General features: G+C 39.3%; 2 protein-coding genes across 3 annotated transcripts in view; one reads left to right on the forward strand and one right to left on the reverse strand.

Moving 5' to 3' along the window:
- LOC134845887 (protein IWS1 homolog A-like) overlaps positions 1–17,725 on the reverse strand; it is a 576,794-nt gene that overhangs the window by 410,508 nt on the left and 148,561 nt on the right. The window lies entirely within an intron of this gene.
- On the forward strand, positions 6,751–17,054 carry LOC134845861 (UPF0415 protein C7orf25 homolog). Of its 2 annotated transcripts, none has more exons than XM_063862965.1 (7): positions 6,751–6,954; positions 13,546–13,704; positions 13,773–13,869; positions 14,283–14,750; positions 16,159–16,343; positions 16,551–16,631; positions 16,709–17,054. In XM_063862965.1, exons 1-7 carry the CDS (start codon positions 6,790–6,792, stop codon positions 16,886–16,888), a joined length of 1,335 nt encoding a protein of 444 aa, XP_063719035.1. In that variant the 5' UTR covers positions 6,751–6,789; the 3' UTR covers positions 16,889–17,054. The 2 variants fall into 2 exon arrangements, with proteins under 2 accessions (XP_063719035.1, XP_063719042.1); XM_063862972.1 differs by lacking the exon at positions 6,751–6,954 and adding an exon at positions 11,578–13,271.

Below are 17,725 nucleotides of genomic sequence, written 5' to 3' on the forward strand. Positions count from 1 at the left end.
GCTCTTGTGTGAACTCGTCAACGAACTGGCAAATTTTGAGTATTTTTAGTTTATATACCCATTCTATATGATTTTTTTCCGATTTTGTAAAGTTTCAGGTTTTTCACCTAAAATGTTTGTTTTCGACTTGAATGGTTTCGGCTTAATTATCTTAGTTTTTTTTACCTCAAGATCCCTTGTTTTTTCTTCTAAAGGTTCGGCCAGCCTTTCTTCTTTTAACAAAAATTTTAGCACTGATCCGAATGTCTCGACCCCAACGTACCCCCCATACTGTCCTTCCTCACATACCACTTTTCGTCTTTTTCAACTGTTTCCAGAACACCGCTTTTTTTACCCCAATTGACTAGTGGCTTCGTCCGATCGAAGTTGGGACGTTTCTGTGGATTGGTTTGAGCATTCCGGACGCGCCCGCTCGGGGCTAAAAACAACCATAAATGTTATCAAAGCGGGATTCGAGCGCATGGTCTTTGTTTGAAAAGCCGCGCGTCTTACCCACTCAGCCAGAGCTGCTTACGTTTTAGTATGCTTATGTCATTTGGGTTTACTTGGCTCATAACAGGGCGTTTGAAGGATAAAAACATGAATCAGTTGGCAGTATATGGATTTTTACGACTTTTTGGCTCAACGGTCATCTACCCATTTTGTCTTCTTATTAAGTGCTTGATAAGTTTTTTTGTCTTGCAAGCTTATTTAATACTTTATGGTTCTGTTTTCTGACAGCTTTTCTGAATTTTTTTTCCATTTTTTTCGGTTTTGTCGTTTTCGTTGTTTTTTCTACTCGCTAGCTCGCAATGCTGCGCTTAAATTGTATCGCAAGAGATACCCACCTCGCTTTGCCTGTGTTCAAAAAAAAATTGTTATGGAGTTTAATGAATCTGTAAAGTTCAACGGCGATCTACCCAAGTTTTGTCAGCTTATTAATCGCTTGATCAAGTTTGTTTCAATATTTATTTGACACTGGTAATTGCGTTTCTCGATTTTTTTTTCTCGTCAAATTGAGTTTCACCCTAGACGTTTTGATTGATGCTGACTTAGTTGATTGATTAAAAAAAAAACTTTTTCTCTCGAAGCAATGATTTCCGTCTTTTTTCTCGGGTACAACAGCTTCTTTTTTTTGTAAAAATACTTTTACGAATCTTTTTGATTTGCACTTATTGAAATGTTTCAATAAACCTTGTGCCAATGCAGCACATGGGACCATTGAATACTCGTATAATTTATTTAGCTGCCTGAATTTGTATAAAATTGATTAGAAAAGTCTCAACAATTCGTGCGCGTGGGGGAAAAGAAAAATTGACAAAAGTTATACAGCAAATGAAAACATCCTCGGGTAATAATCGATTTTTTTTGGAATTTGCTAGTCGTTTAAATAGTTCTCTGTGAACATTTATCGGAATATTTCTTTCTTGCAAATTTTGCATGCGCTTAAGAGTTTGCAGCTAGAAATAGCGAAACAGAAATTTAGATTTCCGACTTAAAATGATGTTTCGGCATAATGTTAAATTGCTTTTTGGGAAATTGTCCGTTAATTGCGTCCGTGAGAAGATTAAGTTACCCGTCGGGTTATGTTTTCGGAAATTTTTCTATCTTTTTTGCTTTTTCTTGCTTTATTTCATTGATATTTTCTAAAAATTTTGTTCAATATTAATTTCAAGCTTATTACAGTTAAGAAAGTAATCGAGTACTTGACTTTTTTTTCTATGAACAGCCTTGTTGACCGGACTCATCTCCCAAAGTCCTCTGCTGGAATCTTCTCATGGAGGCCTCTGCTGCAGTTATGGTGCAACAGTTGTATTTTGAGCATGTTTGTATTTTAAATACCCAAACTAATAAAAAAAATATTGGCTGTGCATTTACCACTTTTTTAAAAGCTTTATTCAGCCTTATAGCCTCATATCGTCATTTGCTGCGAGTTCTGAGGAAGACTTTGGTTTCGTTTTAACATGCTCAAATTTGTTACACATTGTTTTTCGAAGCAACTCGTCTAGCCAAGTATTGTCGGCTTAATTACCCCTTGCTAAATTAATTTCAATGCTTGGTTAATGTAGCATAGTGCTACACGTTTACGTTAGGTGTTTTTTTTTTGTTACCATAGTTGGAGCAGAGCTGTTAAATAGAAGGTCAATGCTACATATTATAAATGTCAAATTGCTAATTGTTTTTATCCTATGTAAACCAGACAGAGCTCTAACTGAGAGAGCAGTACAAAATAGAGAGAGCTACACTAATTACGGGCTCTGAAAACGAATAATTAAAAAAAATAATACTCACTTTTAGCTAAGCGTCAGCTTAGTGTATTATTAAGAACCTTCTTTTTTCGAACCTAAGTTGCAAAAATTGGTGCTTTTTTTGGTGCTTCTTTACAGTTTTTTTGATGACATGTGCTTAGACATTCGAATAGTAATAATTTAGCACAGTTAATGCATTTTAATTTCATCAAATGAACCGAAAAAAGCTATTTGTTTTGAACAACATCAAAAATAAAAACTCGATTTCTATTTCAATATATCTCGCAATTTTTGGAAATGCATAGTTTATACATGTGGTTTTATGGCTTCCGATTTGTTACATGCAAAGTTAGTGTGGATGCCTTCAGTTTTTTATATTTCAAATAATTACCTACAAAATTGTGTCTATTTGTATTTGGTGCCATTTTTGCTCAATTGCTTTGGCAATTTATTAGCACATGTAGCTGCTTGATTCGTGACTACTGTATTGCGGTGGTTAGGCATGCGTGGTTTAGTGGCAAGTGCGTGGGACTCAAAATATCTAGATTGCAGTAGTTCGCTGATCGAATCCTAGATCTAGCCGGTTTTTACTAATTCAAGGCCTATTTCTATTCTAATTGCACTTTCTAGAGCTGATTTTGGCGTATTCTACCTATTGTTTACGAAGCCAAGCTTCGATTTTGTGTCAAGACTTAGTTCAGTCTCTCAAGAAGAGGTAACCATCATAAAGCGCATCCCTGAGTTGCAGGTACTGTGACCTTCAGCCAAAATCGACATCAGTCAAGCAAAATACAATACGTCTAAAAACACATTCATATTCTGATCGACAATAGCCAGCAAATTTATATTATATTAAAGGTCGATGTTTCGTCCAAAACTAATATCAGCTGAGGCAAATGGTGATCTTAATTGTTTTGTCAATGTAGCTTTTTCTCAACATTTTTCATTTTTTTGTGGCTCACTCTCAAGATTAAAGCAGGCGTAAGAATCAGTTGCTTCAACCCAATATATAATTCTTATCGGTTTCTTATAGTCTGATAGTCAACTGGAAGTGTTTTATGCGGGAAAACTATAGCACAAGGAATTGGAAAGCTCAAATTCCACTTCCACATCCCCCGGAAAAGATTACGAATTTTTATTTAATATGCGGGGAAAAAGTGTACTTGTAATCGGGAACTAGACTTTTTGTACCGTAAAGAACTTTTCTTACAAAGTTTTAAAAAATTGAATTTAGTTTTTTGTGGAACCTCAACACCCTCCAGGTTTCTCTCATTTGGTGTAGTGGTAAAGCGCGAGCCTTCGGATAATAAGGTTATGAGGTTAACGGATTATTGTTGTACTTTGGTTTTCCCGCTTATTTTTAATCGGCTTACTTTCCAAGACATGAAATCCAATATCCTCAAAGCATCACCTCTCTTCTTATTCAAGCAATTTTATTCACAAATGAAAGTTTTTATTATATGAAAGTTACCAACTCGATTTTGTTCAATTTTTTTGTTCAATTTTGTAGCTTTAATTGCCTTAGGTTTGTGTTATATCAACTGAGTTCTTCGTGTCGTTTGAAGAGCAAAAAAAATTGTTTTGCTTTTGTATGGTCCAAGAAGGGTGTGTTGACTGGGGCTTAAAAGTGTCTATTTTCATAAATGTAAAGCTCTAAATTTTCTTGACAGAAGCTTGAGTTATGTCACGAGTTGCGTGGAACGCGCAAACGATTCCAAGCCACCTCAGCTGCAGCTAATGGGGGACTGCCCGATTGGACAACCAAAAATAGTGTAAAAGCAACCTACAATTTTGTATTTTTTGAGCTTGGTTCCTTGGCCCATAAGTCGTGCCTGAATAGTTTTATTTCATTTCAATATAAACGGCGAGCTTCAGTTTGGGCAAATTCGCGGATTCTTTTTGAAGAAAGGAGTTGTTGACGTGCTGTGCTGTCCATCAATTGTCTGCAGCTTGAAAGAACTCATAAATGCAGTGGAGTTCACCCTAAAACTGTTCTCTACGTTGAAGTTACTCATAGTCATCGTCAACTTCAAATCTGCTGTGATTCAATTATGAATAAACTTCTGTCTATCAAAAAGTGCCAAGAACTTCTGTCTTGCTTGAATTTTGATTCACCTAGCGTCTACTAGAGTATTTTCTACTTTTTGCCGCTCGCTAACTGATTTTGAACTGAATTTTTTAGCGGCGTTAATTTTGCTTCTGGTTTTTTAAGTTTTTTTTTTCAAATTGAACACCATTCGAAACAAACGTATGAAAACTGTTTTGAGGTATTTTTTTAAAAATGTTTCCTAATTGAGTTAGAACCGATGTGGTTATATCATAGAGTAATTTCGGATAGGGTACACCGTCTGCTCGTCACGCTATCTTATTTTCGGCCGGATAGATTCTTGCAACTTCTTAGTCTAATACCGATCCTAATCTTACTCTTATATCTACTAGTCTCAGGGTGTTTAACTAGTCTCTGCTAGGCTCAATAGATCTAGAGTATACTGGTTTATTGCGACTGCTGAAGTTCTCTTGGAGAGGCAACTAATTTCTAAGTTAAATTCAAATCTCTCTGGTGCTGAAATTACAAGTAATTTCAGCACTTACAAATAAGTGGGTTGTTAGTTGGATGGATTATGATTGGTTAATATTAAATATTTCACAGTGGTAAAATATCTAATTTATCCAATAATAATATGTAGTTTAGATCAGGTTCCATAATGCTTTCTTCAACCTAGTGACTTCCGTCTTATGTTTTGCCTGCTAACTTGTAATAGTTGTACGTGTATGCTGTATCGTAAATGATGCGATGCTCCACTTCTCTTCTGTTCAAGCCTGGCCAACATACTAATTTTTTTCCTGTAATTTTTTTACACTTGCAAGAGCAAGTGTCTTGTAATCGGATTTATACTTTTTTCCCCAAAAAAACTTTTTTATACATCTGTAAGAAATTGTGAAGTTGCTTGATTAGTGACACTAAGCAAGTTCAAGACAGTTTCTCATTTGGCCTAGAGGTAACGCGTATGCTGTTTGAACCAAATCTCTGGGGCCGGCCGGACTTTGTATTTTCCAGAATTTGAAACATTTTCGGGAAAAAGTTGAATTGTTTTTTTTTGCGTGGAGTTTTCTTTTGCGGCCAGCAATTTTTATCGTAGATGCAAGTGTTTTGGGTTTACTCCTGTAATTTGTCAAATTACTACCCCTTCGTTGTATATTTCTTTAATTTTTCATTTTTTTTTTGCTTAAAAGCTGTATTCGGCCTGAATGGATTCGGCGTTTTTCTTATCAGCCTACTTACCTTAGATTGATTTTTTGTTTGAAAAATTCACGTTATTTCTGTTGCTTGATTTCGAAGTTTTAAAACTTAATTGTTCAATTATTGCATTTTTTATTGCATTCTTTGTTTTTGGCTCAATGGGCGTGTACCGAGTTGTCGGCTTAGGTGACGCATGATAAACACTAGCAGCTTTTTCAAATACAGGTGGTTGTGTTTTTCAACTTCTTCTGATTTTTTTTTTCGAATTTGTTTTCGTCTCATTTTCTATTCGCTAGCTTGCAATGCTGCGCTTGCTTTGTATCGCAAGTGATGGGAAGCTCCGCTTCGCCTATGTTTAAAGTGTTGTGTCGAGTTGTATACAATGAATTGCATCTTCTTTAACCTCTTTGAATTTCAAGATTTGTTTATGGTTCACTTTTTTTTGGATAACTTCCTTTTTTATTTAAAGAAAAGATCAACTTCATGTCTAAATCTTGATGGGAAATATGAAAATATAATTTGAAAGTTCTGGTTTTTTGTCATTTGTATTTATGCCACTGTGTAATTGGTGAGAGTAATTTACTAGCCTTTGGAAAATAAGGGGAGAGTAATTTGCCTTCCATATAATTTAAATTGGATCAACAGTGAAACCAACCGTCCATTAAAAATTTAGAACGTGAAAATAATTTTTTTTGAAATTAAAACCAGACGATTTAATTAGGATAAATATCTCTGTGTTCATCGGGCAGAAAATCCAGAAAATCAGTTAGTTTTCTGTAAGTTTTTCTTCGCTAAGATGACTGTGATAAAAACATTCTGTGCAACTTGCAACGTACTCTTTTTGTTTTGTTGAATCTTACATATCTTCAATAAGCTTTGTGGTATTCAGAAATCCGATGGCACGTAGCCATTAGACTATTTAATCAGTAGGCCTAATTTTGTCGGCGAAGGCCTAATTTCATCCGCCAGCAAAGACACTGAAATGTATTTAAAAAATTTCCAAATTTCCTTTTTAGGTTAGATAAAATTGTTTTTTTTTCGAAAAATATTTACCGTAGTTTGAATATTGTATTTCATTATTGATCTAACAAGGAAAAAGAAACATCTAAATCCAAAACTTTTCCTCTCGACGTAAATATGGCCTTCCAACAATAAAAAGTTCAACTAAAGTATACTTTTGATCATTGTCAGCACTTTTCTAAGATTTTTTTGGTCATTATGCTCCACCGTGTACATCTCATCTCCATTTATAAGTCTCACTCAGCTCTATCTTTCAGATGTGCTGCATTCCGTATGTGATTTAAAAGGGGTGATGTTATAATGGACGAAGGTGCTGAGCTGGTTGAGGCGGCAGAGGCCCTGATCAAGGAGGCGAAGGAGCTCAAGGGGCAAGTGGAGACTCTGACAGATACTTACGGTGAACCATTGGACGGATGCCAGAAACTCAGTCGCAAAGTTGACTCCGAAATCAAATTCATCTCTCAGGTTTGAAAGGTTAAAATCGAATAAAAGGTGAAATACTGAATTAACCCACCTTCAAACACCTGTACAAACTGAAACAAAAAAAATTAACAAACAAGAATGATTTCAACAATCTACCTCTGACTTTATTAATTAAGAATTACAAATTAACACCACCGAATTTACAGCAACATGGCAGCGTTTAGCAACCGTTGAAACAGCTGAGAACTGAATACTTTAACACACTGCAACCCGCATCGGTTGTTAAGCGATTGAGGCACGATTAGACTCACCATTGAATAATTATCAGCAACAGACTTCAAATTATTGACAGAAAACGCCAAATCTGGTAGTTTTAATTGTCCTGATAACCAGTTCAGCTGTCCAGTACGCGCTTTAATGGTCTTCTTCATCGCCTATAGACTCTTTTGCCACAAGTCCTAGATTTTTGGCATATGTCTCTTGGTATAGAACAATGAATTTATCATTTTGAGGAACGTCTTAGCCCAAATAACGTAAAGTTCCTGAAAACTCGCGTCCAACATTTAGCTCAGAACAAAAAAAACAACGACTGTGAGCTTGAAGTTCAGGTCACCAGCCCACAGAAAATCATCGACTTGAACTGCGAGAAACCCAATAACAGACTTGTCATCAAAATGAAGACAAAGAGAACGGTCAAGTGCTGACATAACACAGCTAGTTGCAATTACGCATTTATGCAGCTTTTCATACCACTTCAAAGACGCATCTTGGAGACCTTAAACTATCTTGTCCGATCGCCAGATCAAGGTCATATTTGTTTCTTTCGGGGTCGTTATTCAACTTCCAGCCTTTCACTTGCCATAGAATAGAATACGGACACTTTTACGGGTACAAGTTGGAGATTGCTTGTCCTGCTTCCAAAGCTCGTAACCTTCGAAGCCTCTGGCAACCAATCTAGCTTTTTTGACCCCATTCTTGTCAGTGCAAACCCATCTACAGGAAATGCAATGTTGTCCTTTGCCCTTGACTGGTGTGAAAACGTCGAGATCTTCCCATTTAGCGCGTTTTGCTTGAGAAAAAGAATCTATGCTAACTGTCAGAACTCAATATGTAAAATTGATACTGTCAAAATTATTGCAAAAATTTGCCGTTGTCAAGTCGCAAAATTTTTCTGTCGTCTCGAATGTTCATCATTTGGAGTAGGAACTTTGATATTACGCCAATTTTTCTTAACTCCACCTCTTTGCCGCTGTTCAGAAATTTCCCATTGATAAGGCCGTTGCAGCAGTCGTCGGTAACAAAATCACCATTTTTGAAGGAAATATCATTGTTTTTTTCTTTTTCTGGTCGAAAATCAGGCTCAATGGGCATTAAATCCGGTCTTTGAATATTAGTAGAAGTTTCTGAAACTTCAAGAGCTTCGGAAACTGGCGCGTTATCTCAAAATTATTCAAATTGACGGTCCGGGACCCAATTTTCTTGCTTGCATCTTTTGTTTGCGATAATTTTGTGGCCACCGTCGCTGTCAGAGTCGTCAGGTGTGAGTTTAACGTCAGGTTTGCTCACTTTAACTTCCAAATTACCCTTTTTACGACTTTTAGATGGTTAATTGACGATATCCTGGTCATTTTTCTCTATGGAATCTTTAAGAACTGGGAATTTATGAGCTCTTATGATGGCTCCTATGGCGTACGTAAACGATGGGGCCGTCTTGATCTAGAACATCACCAAGACCTCGCCAGCTTTTGTTTCGAAGATGAAAAAAAACTTTCGAGACATTAGTGAAAAAACCATCAGTGCTAGGCGTGTTACATCTCAGTGCTCTCCGAATTTTCTCGCTGGATTCTGAAGCCACGAAAGCAACTTGTGCAGCGTGCAAAGCCGTCACATGTCTAAAGAAATGTTCACAAGCACTTTCTGGGCATAAGGCTGCCAAATTATCATCAAGCACTCCCTGAAACAAGCTGATAAGATGAATAACCGTGAACATTATACAGTCAAATTTTCGCATGACAGCCCATGAAATCGCGGTTTGGTATGGCATTCAAGTGTCAAGACAAATTTTTCTGGAGCATTTTGGTAAGAACAGCGTTTCCTTGCTCCTACAACTCGTTTGATCATGAAAAAGCTGCAGCTGTCTTGACAGACATGCTGAGATATCGGCCATATCTGGAAAATTCTGTTTGTTGAATTCCCCGACGTTATCTGTGTAAACACTGGTTCTCGGAACACCGTAAATGCTAATCCAGCATCGTAAAAAATTATCTATAATGGTCTCTGCTCGCTTATTCTCGATAACTGCAGCAGCACTTCGTCACGTTATGTTAGAACACTGTTTCATTCTGTGTAATTTATTCGCAAACAACCATACTCATAAAAACAACCCCACTTTAAAACTTACTTTTGTTTACATAACATGAGTCGTCAAACCGGAAAGAACATTAACGTTCTGTCTCTTACTTGTCGTTTCCGAATAGGTTACTTCGAGACTGAGGCGAAAAAGTTCCTGCTTTCTGATGCCGACAGTAAGATTTCTGTGGCGGACGCGGGAGATAGAGGATGAGGGCTCTTCACGAGGAGGAATCTAGAGGCTGGGGAGTTCTTTTGTGCCTACTGGGGAAAGCCGTTGCTGAAAAAGGAATATGAAGAAATGAGAGCAGCAGGGAACAAAGCGTACTGTTTCACTGATGGCCGTAACCTGTTCGTTGATGCCAGTGACCCACTCAACAGTGGGAAGGCTCGTTATATGAACTACAACCACGTGGATCCGAATGTTGTTATGAAGCGGATCATTCACAATTCCATCAGCCGTATTGCCTTCAAAACCACTAGAGATGTGCCAAAAGACGAGGAGCTGTTACGATTACGGGGACACGTTAGCGCCATGGAGAGTGGCGCTATTCCCCGGCATCGATATGCCAACGCCATTGCCATCGCCTCCACCGCTAGTGTCGCGGCCCGGATTGTCAGAAGCGGAGAGCCCTGCCATCAATGAAAATGACTCGGAAGCATTAGAAGACCGACCAGTGTCGAGATCCGAATTGCAGCTGGATCGCAGCCCGATCCGAATTGCAGGTGGATCGCAGCCCGCTTGAAGCGGAGGTCCAACCATCAGAAGACCGGCCAGTGTCGCGATCCGAATTGCAGCTGGATCGCAGCCCGATCCAAATTGCAGCTGAATCGCAGCTGAAGCAGAAGCGGAGGTCCAACCATCAGAAGACCGGCCAGTGTCGCGATCCAAATTGTCTGAAGCGGAGGGTCTTGCCATCAATGAAACAGGCAGTGAAGCATCAGAAAAGCGACCAGAACCAGTTTTTCGTTGATTCTCGTCTCCATAAGAAGGTAGACCCCAAGGTTAGTTTTCCCCGGCAAAAAAAAGAGGTCCTTCTGTTTCAGAAACCTCGACACACTGAAATGGAGCCACAAGAATTTCTACGTGGCAGATGCTCCAATGCCTCCACCGACAATTTTCTTAGTATCCTATGCTGACGACTTCACAGTTTTCGCCCTTGGGACCGACATAGAGACACTAAGCAAAGACATCAACAGCTACCTGACGACGCTCTGCAATTTTCTAGACTCTAGAGATTTGGAGATTTCAACACCGAAATGTTCCGTCACGCTCTTCACGCCCAGCACCAAAGAACACAAAATCACACCAGACGTGAAGATCAACGGGAAAGCCCTCACTCTAGCGAAAACACCAAAAATACTAGGCGTCACCTTCGATACAGCCCTGACATTCGGCCCACACTGCAAACTAGCCGCAGCTAGAGGAAGGAGCAGAGTGAATATCTTGAAAGCGCTGGCAGGAACTACCTGGGGACAGAGCAAGGAAACCCTCATAGTAGCCTACCAAGCCTTCATCAGGCCCGTCTTAGAGTACGCATCACCAGTCTGGACTCCGATCGCTGCACAGACCCACGTAGAAACGCTGCAGAAAGTCCAAAACTCAGCCCTAAGAGTGGCCACAGGATGCACCACGATGACCGCTATCCAGCACCTGCACGACGAGACGAAAATTCTACCTGTCAGGCGGCATATTCGTATGAAAGCAGTCCAGCACCAGCTAGCCCATCATCTCGAAGGACACCCTGGCAACAGGCTGCTAGACCGACCGGAACCGCCCAGAAACATGAAGGAAACGCTCTTCAGCAGGTACGAGAGGTACATCACTGCACTCCTCGAAACATCCGATTCAGAAGAAGACGACGACACGCACGTTACCGAAGAGGACTACAGAGGGCTCCTCAAAAAAGTGCACACAAATGAGGTCAAAGACGCCCTAGACAACCGGGACAACAACAAAGTGCTCGACGAACCAGCCCCCAAACTGAGCAAGGATGAATTACGACTGCCGAGAGGTACTAGACGGACCCTTGCCCAGTTACGGAGCGGCTACTCCCCATTCCTACAAAGCTACCTACACAGACTAGATGAATCAACCCCAGAAACATGCCCACAGTGCAACTCAGAAACCCACACAACGGGTCACCTATTCAGGTGCAGCGCAAACCCGACTACAATCACCCCCCACGCACTCTGGGAAAACCCGATCGAAGCAGCTGCTTTCCTGCAACTCGATACAGAAGAAGCCACAAATGAGGGACAAGAGGAGGGCCAAACTACGGGCACCTAGGCAACAACAACAACAACAACATGGAGCCACAAGAGGAGCCAGACAGACAGGAGGAACCGAGAAGCCCAGATAGAGGACAGGATGGAGAGACAGAGGAGGAACCGAGAAGCCCAGATGGAGGACAGGAGGAACCGAGAAGCCCAGATAGGACAGTGCACACTTTCATCCAGTGCAAGGAATGCGCAGTCTAGTCCAACAAAAAGTACTTCATTGATATGAGAAAGCATATCGAGGAAGCACACGTTGAGCTACCAATTCCCGACAAGACTTACCTGTTAAACACGTGGGAGGAAGATCAATGCCAGAAGCTCCAGGCACGTAAAAGATAACCCAGAGAATATGATGTGACTCGAAAGCGACTCCCCTAGTAGACCATTCCCAAGCAAACATCGACGGAATCAAGAAATGGACACCCCAATCAGTAAACGGAAGCGACGACGATCGCGATCAAGCAGCGATGGTTCTAATAAGAGCTTGGTGGAGGATCGAAGAACGTACCAAAATCAGGGCGGACAACAAACCAGGCGGACAACAAATATAAATGTGAATTTCGCGAGGAAGGCTTCAAGTGGCGCGCATCCCTCATGCGGCACTTTACAAAAACACATTCTGTGACCGATAAGAAAATCGTGAACTTATATCAAAAGTGTTACCTCATGAAGATCAACGGCATGACAAAAAGAACTTTTCTGTGTGGCAAATGCAACGAGCTTGTGGACGAAAAGTTCCGGCATAAGTTATCCACCAAAAAGAAGGGTGAAGATAAGTTTGGGAAGCACGATCCTGAGTGGGTTACTATTCGGGGGCTGAAAGATCTCCCAGACCTATCCTGGCTTTGGCGGAGAAACAAGATGCCGGCCAAATAGAAAGCCACTATTTGACTTGGAAGACCGAAAATTTCGTGCCATTGCCGGAGGGATTTAGAAAGCTACGAGAGAAGGACAATGACGCAGGAAGTTCGACGTCTTTCTCGAACAAGACGATCAAGGGCAAGATGCGCAAAATCAAAGAAGCCATCATAATGACGAAAGGACTCTCCGATGCAACAGGCATTGAGCGATGGGTGTATTCCTATCCAGATGGTCAAGAAAGTTTGATCTGTGCTAGCAGTTACCGCCATCTGTTTGTGGTTTTGATCCAACAGAGCATTATCGATTTTCTAAAGGCCGAAACAGCATACTGTAATTCATTTTATGCTTCCTCGCTTGATTATAGTTTTTTTTCAAAGCCAATGACGGAATCACTCATGCTGATTGCTTTACTACTGGTATATTTTTTGAACTCGGAATACGCTGATTACGCCAAATCTACAGAATCTTTCTTCAATATTTTGTCCATGTCTTCTAAAAGTAGCTTTACATCAGGGTTTGTACTGAATTGATCAGCATCGGACGTCATAATAGCTTCTAGTGCTGTTCCAGATAGCCTTACAGCAATAGCAAGAGCTCTTTTATTCGCTGGCAAAGGTGTCAATGTCTCCCACATCTTTATTTCGGTTTTCAACGTCTCGTACGATTTGGAAATTGTCAATGCCGGTGGGTTGTTGAACGCCGGCATTTCTGATAGCTCCTGCTACCAATGTTGAAACGGAATAAAAGGTGAAATTCTGAATTCACCCGCCGACAACCACCTGTACAAACTGAAACAAAACGAAAGCACTAACAAGCATTAAGAATGATTTCAACATTAAACTGTGTCGCAGATTTCAATTTCCAATAGGGTACGTTTTGTAGCTGGCTTTATCGCATTTTTCCCCTAAATTCGCGCCTTGAATTGTCTTTTATATGACTGATAACGTGATAATATATAACTTTCGGTATCCGAAAACTAGGTGCATTTAACTTAATACTGACTTTTTAGGTGTCTCCATGATTTAGGGCAACCACTTTTGTAGGGCAACCTTATAATGTATTTCGGCCTTAAATTAATTCATAGAATCAATGATCACAACCTCGAGATATAAAATCCGTAGCTGAGTAAGTTCTCTGTTTCAGAAGCTCAAGTCGAATAAACTGAAGGAAAGTTATGTCAACTGCAGTAACATGCCGTTTCTCAAGAGTGTCGGATCAGCCGCCAAGTTATTTCCTTTGGTGACATCAATACTAACCCCTTTTCAACCCACAGAAGATTTCGCTGCTATTGGTGAAGAAATAGTTAGTCATTTACTTCATAGTTGCAATTTAATAAGTGCATCTTATTTAATGCATGTAACGTTTTAAAGATCCCGACTGTGATAGACGTAGTGGCCAACGAGGGATTTGTCTGGGTCAAGGTTGTCGCTCGAAATGCAGAAGGACTCTGGAACAACTGGACAGGAAGTGAGTGTGCGCGTTGTCTTCTATTTCCAATCATCGGATGCATGAATGAACCCCCAGCCAGTTAAACTGTTATTTTAATCAACCTACGAGATGTGCCTTAGGTCAATTGCGATGTTAATATCATCTCACAGTTAACCTTTTTGTGGGAAATCAATTAACCTCAGTTAACTCTCACAATTAACCATCAACAATTAACCCACAAGCTACTGTAGATTTGAAACTATGATTTTTGCTCCGTAATTGTGGAATCTTTCAAATTAAGATGGGATCTTATGGCAAGGCATTTTTTGTCCTGATACCAAATTACTTGTAGCCTGGTAGATGATTTTTTCGGCCCGTAACATTTTGATACCCGAATGACATCTGAAAGAGTTTCCAATTGTACCAGATGACTTGAAATTGACGTTGCCTAGACTGTGAAATGTCTCACCGGAGCCTGGAAGAACAACTTGAAGAGCTCCTCTCCCTTGCAGAGTTGTGCCCAGTGTACTTCCGCAAACCAACAGTCGCTGTGTTCTTCTCAAACGCAATCTTCCGCAAAATGGCAGAGGAGATTGAAGAAATGGGAGTGAAGGTGTTCGGTTACATCCGAGATGAAGCGAGTTCAAACAGTGAAAAAGTGACTTTTCGCGATCCAAGTCGCTCGGATATTTTCGGAGATTCGAGTGTGATTCTGAATACGAGGTTCAGAAACCAGTCGTTTTTAAACGAGTTCGAAGTTGTGAATTTGGACGTGTCTACTATTTTGGCTCTGTGTTCTAACTTGACTCATGGTTATTGTGACTGGGTGTTACCGAACAGTACAGTTCTTAACATGCAAGTTGCGGATGAGTTGGAGCATTATGGACAGTTGTGGAACGAGTTGGATTCTTTTCTGAGCGGTAGGTTCCAGTTTTTAAAAAATTATGGTACATAACTACTTAGAACAATCAAGTTTCCACAATTTTAAATAGATTCAATATTAAGATGCTCTTTTCCATTCCCCCTCTATTTTTCAATGGTTAAATAAAAAAAAATTGAGTTCTTACTCTTCAAAAATTACAAAGCTGCGGCGAAAAGCTTCCTAATTGTTTTGCAGTCCACTCATTAAAATCAAATTCCAGCAAAACAGCTTATTGCGTTACAGAGTTTATTGCGTCGTCGAAAAAAAAAGAATTGACCTGTTATAACACGACATAAGGGCGAGCTTTGGGAGGTCAAATGCCTGTAGCTGATCCTAGGCACAGTTGCTAGCTTCATTTTGAACCTATTTTTACTGCGACTAGTTTGATGCCAAGATTTTTACGAGGATCGTGATTCAGCTGGAGTTCAATTTATTCGATTGTTATGCAGAAAAAATCGTTGAAAAATCATCAATCAAAAAATGCCACAGTAGATTGACAAAAAATCAAGATTTTTTCTGAGATTAAACGCCAATTTTCATATGAAGAACGTTACTTCATCGATTTACTAGACAAAAACTCGGAAAGTTTCGTACCGGTTTATCTCAACACTGGGATTGTTTTTGTTGTTGTAATAGCTCGAATCACGACTAAAATGGCTTTAATATGATAACGCTTGTATATTTTTCGTCTCATTACGATAATGATTTGTAGCTGATTTTGCGCGGAAAGCAAAAAAGGAAAACAAGGATAGCCGATTGCTGTGCAACTAACACTTCAATTTTTGTTCAACTGAGGCAAAGAAATTCCACTCTGTATGAATGTTTTCAAAAAAATTTCAGTCTCGCTCAATGCGGATTTCAAACACCAGTCCTATCGGTGTTAACTCCATCGATGTTATCATCTGCTCTCTTGAGGGTTGGACTGAAGAATTTTCCAACCACATTCTTAAAAAACCATCTTTTTTTGTGTTGTTTTTTTGTGCTTGTTGTGAGAAAAGCTTAGAACTGAGGCATGTCTGACAGGTTTAGTCAAATAGGCAAAAAGGCAATTTTTATTTTATTTTAAAAGGCTAAAAAAACTAAGTTATTCAAGATTTTTTAAAATAAGAAGCCTGCTCTGCTCGCTCGCTAGCAATTTAATTGAATAGATTCTTTTAAAATCCTATGAAAAGAAATTGAGCTGGGCAGTTGAGGCATGCTGGGACCAACAAAAATTTGATCCCTTTTCAAACATGAAGCTCAAATGTAACATGTCACTAACATCAATGAACCTGTTCTAGCAAACTATTAAATTGAACAAGAACTACCTTACAGTTTGCATTTAAAAGAAGGATTCCAATCAGCTGCGTGAAGATACTTGTGGCAAATTCTTCGCTCTAACTGTTCCTTACTACCTTCGTTTGCAGGAAAAAGACTGGTGTGTTGTGAGACAGCTTATACAAGTTACACCAACATTCTCACGGTCATTGGAGGAGAAAAGGAGAAAATGAGATCGAAAAAACTGTTCCAGAAGATAGAGGTCATTCCAGACATTGATTCGCCCACGGTTGACAAAGTGCCCGTGTCATCCGCCGTTAAAGATCGATCCAAGGTTGGGGCGATATGACTTGAAAAGCATACGTTTTGATGGAAAAAGTATTATTACAAACGATATTACAAGAGAAAGGTGTTTCCGAATGAAGGTTGTAGAAAACAATTTGAGTTACGTTTATCTCTGCTGAATGTTTTGAATTGTGTAATAAATTCTCTTGCATAATTGCGGGGCAAAAAACACTAATTTTTTTTTGCTTTTGTGTAGATCATATTTGGAACAGGATTTGAACTGAAAGCTGCCACTGTCACGTCAAATCTATCTTGTATCAGATCAATGCGACAAATAGTTAGTCAATACAACATTTTATCATTGATCTTTGCTGGCTCTACTTGCAGTGTCATTTGAACTGTTGATGGTTTCAGGGAATCTACTTTCCTGTGTTCGCCCATGTAGCTCGAGCGTTGACCGAACAAAAAGAGGCGAAAGCCGAGAAAAAGGAGCGACAGTCGTCAGTAGAATGGAATTATACTTCTGATGGATCGAGTAGTGACGTCTGCTCCTGCTATCTCTGCTCATACAGTGCACCAGAAATCACAAATTGAATATGAGTTTATTTTTTGTTTTGCCATATCAAAATGAATTATTTTGGTTATAAATGAAGTATAGAAGTGAAGTTTTTTCTAGGCATTTTGTTTTTGTGGCATAGACTTTTGTAACTAGCAAAATAGACGCAGCACAGGGTGCAGCAAAATCAACGTTATCAACATATTTATTTTTTCAATAGAAGATGCAGCTGGCATAGGTTCTATTTATCAAGATGTTTTTATTTTCAAATGATAATTTTTCAACGTTTACTGAAGATGCTCAAAATAAATTGGTTTTATGGGGAGCATGTAAAGAGACTAGCGTTGGGATTAGTATAGATATACGGCACTGGGATCGGGAGAAGGGTGATCCCTACAGTCATCATTGGGTATAGATTATACCTAATGATCCCTATTTAAATATTTATACGTAATGATCCCTATGTATAATATTCATACCTAATGATCCCTATGCATACCAAATGATCCCAATGAGTAAGTTTTGGGCAAAAATTGTTTCACCTAAAATTTTTTCAAAAAAAAAGAATTCAAAATTAAAAAAATAACTTTTTAGAATATATTCTCATAGATTCTATCTAGAAAGTTTATTTATTATGATCCCTGTGTATAAAGAGTGATCCCTATGTATAATCAATGATCCCTATGTACAACTAAGGATCCCTAATGATCCTTATGTACAGCCAATGATACCTACGTACACCTAATGATCCCTATGTATAGCTAACGAACCTTGCGTATAACCAATGATCCCTCTGCATAACTAATGATTTTTATGTAATATAAGTGATGTAAGACTAATGATCCCTACTTCTAACTAATGATCTCCATGTATGA

This window comes from Symsagittifera roscoffensis, chromosome 1 (genome assembly GCF_963678635.1).
Source record: "Symsagittifera roscoffensis chromosome 1, txSymRosc1.1, whole genome shotgun sequence".
NCBI lineage: Eukaryota > Metazoa > Xenacoelomorpha > Acoela > Convolutidae > Symsagittifera > Symsagittifera roscoffensis.